This window comes from Dermacentor albipictus, chromosome 9, assembly GCF_038994185.2.
Source record: "Dermacentor albipictus isolate Rhodes 1998 colony chromosome 9, USDA_Dalb.pri_finalv2, whole genome shotgun sequence".
NCBI lineage: Eukaryota > Metazoa > Arthropoda > Arachnida > Ixodida > Ixodidae > Dermacentor > Dermacentor albipictus.
The window spans coordinates 20,335,262-20,342,201 of NC_091829.1; the positions used below are offsets into that span (position 1 = coordinate 20,335,262).

Genomic DNA, 6,940 nt, shown 5'->3' on the forward strand with positions numbered 1-6,940 from the left:
CGTCGTACCAATTTAAAAAAATTATGCAACAATCATTTCTAGCCGGAGAGCACTAAAAATTGTAACCCGCCAAGAGTATAAATGAGCTGTGCCCTGCATTTGCCAAACTGCGTTGTTCTTTGTTCGTAATAGCTGCTCTTTCACGATTGCTCGTATTATGACGGCGCTGCAAACTGGTAGAATTGAAGTCTGCATGCAATCCTTGCGTCTAGGAACAAACCGCGATGAAGCTGAAGTCATTTGAGCACTGGGCTGTTGACAATAGCGTTGTTGTGCGCACCCGCGCCACAATCGCCGTGCAGCGATAACCGATTCCGTCCTTCCCTTGCAATAAAATCGTAGCGATAGTTCAAGCAATAACCCGCTATATGTCGGTGGTTCTAGGCAGAAGCCGGTGCCAGGATCGACGGTGCTTGGAAATGCGGTCTGTAAAGGCGACGAAGAACGACCGATGAGGGCAACATTCCGCGTTATCATGACCATCTCAGATGTCCCGACGCCGCAACTATAGCAAAGCGAACGATGCATTCAAACGCGAGTGTGACACACCTTATCGTCTATCGTCGTTCGAAAGATCGTCAGCCTAAGTACGTCGGTGTCATGCGCACAGCGGTTCGCTGCGCCGACGCCCCCCAAATCCCACCTCCTCAAGCACCGCCCGATCCCAACCCTTAGCTAAGCCTAACACACGCGCGCGACCCTTCCGTGCGCGTCGTCTGGTCCGATCGCGCGCCGAGCTAAGCCTAAGCCCCATCTGCCGCGCCGTGTGAGCATGCCTTCGTTGGCCGACAGTGCCGCGGCTTCGTCGAGGGTTGGCACCACCACGCCACTGCCCGTGGCCAGTCTCGGCCCTCCCGCGAGCGGTCCACCGCTGTGTCCGTCGGACGAGAGCGTACTCGAGAGCCTCGTCGCGGTGTTGGTGGCGGCGATCATTTTCCTGGCGGCGCTGGTTCTCGCCGTGCTCCTGTTCGCGTGCTCGTCGCAGCAGGCGAGGCGCGAGCCGCCGCGCTGCAGTCGCGACCATCATCACCACCACCACTGCAAGAGACGTCGCCGCCGAACTTCTCAGGAGGTCCGCTCGCGGGCCAGGTACTGCTGCGGCGACGGCCACGACCTCCCGGAGGACGTCGAGCAGTACTGCGACGGTCGCGAGCTGAGTGCGACCCCGGTCGGCGGCGGGATGCCTCGACGCTTCGATTACGGCGGCAGCGGTCGGTCGTCTTCGACCGACGCCGCGGCCAGGAAGTCGCCGTACCACCCGGGGTACAACAGCCCGGCGACGGCTTCGAGGCCGTCGAGGCAACGCGAGGGATACCGCATGGCCAGGTACACGAGTAGCGGAGCGCACTCGGATCTGACTCCGGCCTTGCACTCTACAGAGATGGTGAGATATATATGTATATATGCCGTATTCAGTTTCAGAACGTACCGCGGCGCGTCTCAGTGGCCATGGTGTTGATAGGGCTAGAACGCACAAACGCCACTGTATACAGAAGTTTTGGTGCGCGACAAAGAACCCATGCCAGCCAAAATTCGGAGCCCTTCGCTACATAGGCGTTCCGTACATATAGGTAACTACTGCTTGAGGACGTCAAACTCGTTCGACGAGTCAATCAAACCAAACAATTCAGGATACTGTTAGAACCCGCGTGTAATATGAGAACGAATTTCTCGCGTCTTCGACCAGTTTTGAAACGCGTGAACTTTGGTTACGACGGCAGATACATTTCAGCGAAATGTCGCAAATTTGCGCAGTTGAGAATCCTTGAGCATCTGCATGCAATCAATGTTGTGTGCATTCTTTTGCGCGTGGAATATCTTGCCTAATCGACGAGAGCAGATTGGGTACTTACATTACGAAAGAGTAGTTAGTAGACAAGGACAGATGAGCCGAAGAGCGTTTGTGTCTCCCAGCCCATGTCTTGGACATGGGGAGCGTACTACTACGCATAATTTCGTTTTTTTAATCTTTGCTCTCACGGTCGTAACAGCGGACGCCCACATTTAGTCGATATGCATTGTGGAGACATTCATCAAGCGGGAAAGCACTGACAAAGCTCAAGTAAAAAAAAAAAATGTCCGCAATGGATGCGAAAGCTGAGATACAAATCATTCGAGCTTACCAAGCATGCGCTCTTGCCGAGTCAAAGCCACGGACGAGATGTTGATCTAAGCAACTACGCCGTCCTTGTGTAATCATACTATCTACTTTTTCCCAAGAACTTTCACCACGCTTTCACCGGCGTCGTGGTACGACCCCTGTGCGCTCGGACTGTATGTCACACAAGAACGTAGACGCTTCCGCCGAAAAGTAAATTTTAGAACAGACGATCGCGTTCAGCGTCACTTGTGCCTACTGGACTCGCGGCCGTCCCACGTGACGTCACAGCTTATATAGCGCTCACTTTGTGTTACTGAGCACGCGCTGCTGGAACACTTCATAATCCACGTTGCTTAATGTGTTTATGCTTTCCGGATTGGCCCAAACATCATAGGCCAGTGTATCTAGCAGAAAGAAAACGTAAAACTGGGAAAACAGTCAAAAAGAAACAATTATAAGGAATGAGAGTAGTCCTCAGCCTTGCATGTGGATAAATGCCATGAAAATTGTACACGCCTCGAGAAAGACAGTTTGTACCACAAGAGCTAAACCCAAGCTGGCGAAACGGGGCTTTCGCTTTCTCGACGCTGTACTGTCTTTTTTTTAATCTTTTTTTCCCCCGCAGTTCCAATCCAGTCTTTCACGTCATCCGACTCGAGAGCGCCTTGCCGCGGCGGCGGCGGTCGGAACGGCAAGGCCCCCTAGCGGCGACACGAGCGACTCCTCGCGGCACAGCGGCCAAACCTGCGTCGAGACCGGCTCCGACACGCGTTCCCTCGAGTGGGACAACTTCCAGCCTCCCCTGGCCGCGGCTGCCGCACTCTGGCCATCCTCCAGTGAACTGTGCACCGAGAACTCGCTCAGCAACGCGACCATGGACGGCTCGCAACAGCAGCGACGACCGCTGTTCGCTGAAAGCCAACACTGGGTGTGACGCCAGCGCCTAAAAGGCCGCTGGACGTCGCAGCACACCGACCATTTGTCGCGCTCTTCGCTCCTTCTGATTTGATCCTTCCCACCCTCTCGCTCACACACAGACGCCCGCCTAAGTTAACGATGATAAGCATTGCATCGCTCATCCACCGTCTCAATGCGTGACCTAATAAAGTGTCCCGCCCAGAATGGCCTGTACGTCTACTTCTGTTGGGGTGCACGATGGACATCAGTGAAGTATAGTGTACCATGATTCCAGTCTTTGGGCGGACCAGCACAGCCGGAGATGCCAGTGCAGATGCGTACTGTAATGCCAGATGTCACAGAACGGAGCAGCACGTCAGGGAGCTTACGTGGGCGAGTAGTGTCTACGTGTACAAGCTTCCCACAGCATATACAGTAGCTGCAGTGTTTGTGGCAACGTCTTGTCGCCTGTCTACTAAACAAAACTGCAAAGCTTCGCACACCTTCCTTTCTTCTTTCTGCTTAATATGCGTATTCCTTTCTAAGGCGTCGATGTTTGTTCTTTATAGAAACACAGCGCTTATGTGTCTTGTTTCCTCTACCCATGTGGAGTTTAGGAATGGCTGCTGTATGACTAGCTTTTCAAACAGACTCCAAATAAATGGTTGGTGAAAGATAGAACAATAGTTAAAAGGGCCCGTTGCAATGAAAGTCATCACTATAGTTGTAGCGTAAAATATAAAGCTGCTACATGGCTAGACTGCCAAAAGCACTAAATGACAGAATACATCAAAAATCGCAGTTTGTCATGTATAGGCTCCCTTTGCAAAACTTAAAACAAGGACTGCATTATACTTTGTTTCGGAACGCTTCCTAAGCATTTGTCAGTGTCTCACTCCCGATAATTTGTTACATTTAACGAACAATACTGCAGTCGGTTGTGCCTGCGAAATATTGGGCAATTTTCGAATATTCGAAATGCCGAATAGTTCCTCTTTGAATAGCAATACGCGATTATTGTGAAACATATTCGATTCGAAATTTGAACATTCGCCCGCTGGTTTTCCGGTATTGTTTCGGTATAGATTCTAGTACACTATATAGACTTTCCAACCCGGGTTCAGCGGCGTCACGGACGTTGCTGAACAGCGCCACTCGCGGGAGCAAATGAAAGAAGAACAAAATTCGCCGACGATTACAATACTGAGCGCTGCTCTAACCGTGTTTTCGTTTCGCGATATAGTACCCGCCATGGTTGCTCAGTGGCTATGGTGTTAGGCTGCTGAGCACGAGGTCGCGGGATCGAATCCTGGCCACGGCGGCCGCATTTCGATGGGGGCGAAATGCGAAAACACCCGTGTACTTAGATTTAGGTGCACGTTAAAGAACCCCAGGTGGTCAAAATTTCCGGAGTCCCCCACAACGGCGTGCCTCATAATCAGAAAGTGGTTTTGGCACGTAAAACCCCATATATTATTAATTATTATTATTTCGCGATATAGTGACTGTCACGTACAATCTGCCTCGTGCGGAACGTTCCAAAGTGAGCGTAGTGTGGCGCGTCTGCCTCGCTTAATCGGGAGATCGCGGGAGGCAGCGTGTGGGTGCGATTCACAGCAGCCGCCACAGGTAGACAGATCTCCGCTCCTGCAGCGCTTTGTTTCCATACAGACAACGCGCGCCACTCTGGCTCCATATCGTAGCCATCGTCGCCGCACAGCCCGTCTTGCGCGGCACTATACGCTTTGCTCCTCACGCATTCCTTCCACCGACGACGAGAGCGGCCCTTCAACGCGGTGTAGTCGTGCCACCAGTGTCAGCGGCGACAACACCCAAGGGAGCGTCACACGGAGCCTAAACACGTAGCCACTCGCCATCGAACCTAGCAGGAGCAGTGATTCCTGTCACACACGCTGGTACCGCGGACTGACCTTAGCAGCAGGCGCTGCGGACGAGCGTAGCCCAACCCACCTCACGGCTCCCTGACCCCGCTAAAACGCTTTAAACTTCGTAAAGTAGCGACACTCTCCTCCTCCGCCTTCACTCCTCGTTTCTCCTCTTTCACGCGCCCTCCTCGACCGTGGCGCCGCCTACACCGCTCGAGCGTAGCAACGGCGCCAAAATGCGCTCCTCGCCACTCCGTAGACGCTTCTCGAGCGAAAATGGCGCTGAAGCACGGCGCGAGAGCCCATGTGATGCTGTTAGGCCAATAGCAACGCGGCGTCGGCCAGAGCGCGCTATAGGAAGGGGCGACATTCTTCAAAGCGTGCCGCTACTTTACATAGTCTATATGGTTTTAGCCCACGCGGCTGCGGATGCCGTGGCCGCCAGTAAATAAGCGCATGCGCAGGCCGCCTACCCTCCACTCCTCCGCTGCACCCTCCTCCTGCGCTTTCCACCTCCTATCTTCGCTAGGACCTTTCTTTCGCCTAACGCTGCGCTCCACGTTCGCTTTCATTTTTCGCGGCGCTCGTTCGTTCGCTTACGCCGACGCTCGCCGCAGGAATGGGCTATTAAGCTGCGCTCTATGGGGAACCAGCGCTGGATAGGCGGCGCGTCGAAAAGAGTGCGTTGCACGCCGCCCTGGCGACGAAACGCGGCATATTCCAGCCGCTCAACCAGATGACACACACGTGCGCGGCCGTATTATAGTTCGTATGTTTCCGTTTTCGCACCGCTTCAAGTGGACAGTTTTCGTAAAGAAGCTAGAGCCGTCAAGTGAAGAAATGACGAAAGAAGCTTTTTAGACTTTATGTATTTTTCAGTGTGTCGCGGCGAGCACGTGTGTTTCTTTAGCGGTTGCGCCGTGTGCGGTTGCCATGCTTGCGTGGCAGGCTGCCTCGCAAATCTAGCAGCTATGGCTCCGGTGGTGCTGCGCTATGGTTTCGGAAGTGTTAGTTGGCCTGAAGACATTCCATATTTCTCTGGCTAGACATAAAAAAATTGTGATGTTACTTCGCTACAGTAGTCAATGGAGAAGAAAGCTTTATCGCATCAGCTGACCCGCGCAAGCAAAGGTTTGAGTGCTCCGCTGCTGGATCCGTGACAACGCTGGCAACATTTAGCACAAATTACATAAATTTACCGGATGCATCTCAGCGCCGAGTCCTCATCCGCATGCGCATTTTTTAAAACACATAGGCGGCTTAGTCCGCGTGCACCGGCAGTATGCGCGCACAACTCGTATTACAAGGCAGCTTCGCTTACACATAATTCTTGGTAATGAATGGATAATATTTACCTTTCGTACCGTTCACTTCGTGCGGTGGCGTTGATAGGGGCTTGGCGGTGGTATTGCGAAGGAAAAATGGTTGGTACATATGCCGGATGGTGCATGCTATTTCTCATTTTGTTTCCGACGAAATGCCGACTGCAGATTCTACTGTTTGGTACTGTCTGCCATGGCTGACCGTCTTCACTATCGAATAAACCAAGCACACAAGCGAAATTCGATTTAGAAACCAGCCCGACACCCCTTGACAGGGCGACAAGACGGGAACTTACTCCGCTCGCCTGACTGCTTGGATCCAACGCCGCCTCCGTTCTTGTTCGTAGGGTTTAGATGGAAAGACGCAGAAGGATACATCCTCCCTCATCTCGACGTAGTTGTGACACTTGTATACGCAACAGTATCGTCGGCGTCCTTTTGTTTTCCTTCGACTTTCAGGGCACGCAACGCCACTACCAGTAGCAATTTTCGTCCGCAGGAGCGGCTGCATTGTGCACGTTCTGACCGCCAGGGCGGCGCTGCAGGCATCGTGAAAACTCCAGCGCTGGTTTCTCATAGGGTTCATGCGGCAAGGCAGTATTTCAATGCGGCGAGCGCCAGGCAACGCGGTCGCGTAGGCGTGTTGAATAAAGGAGTGCGAGCTGCGAAATTGTGTCTCCCGTGTGTTTGTCCGCACAAGCCTGCCTCTCAGTGCCACAACAGCCTCGACAACA

At 53.0% G+C, this 6,940-nt stretch overlaps 1 protein-coding gene across 1 annotated transcript; it reads left to right on the forward strand.

The window, feature by feature from the left end:
- Positions 1-3,223, forward strand: LOC135917333 (uncharacterized). Its single transcript, XM_065450923.1, has 2 exons — positions 1-1,384; positions 2,727-3,223. The coding sequence occupies exons 1-2, from the start codon at positions 773-775 to the stop codon at positions 3,033-3,035; spliced, it is 921 nt and encodes a 306-aa protein (XP_065306995.1). The 5' UTR covers positions 1-772; the 3' UTR covers positions 3,036-3,223.
- The last annotated feature ends 3,717 nt before the right edge of the window (positions 3,224-6,940 follow it).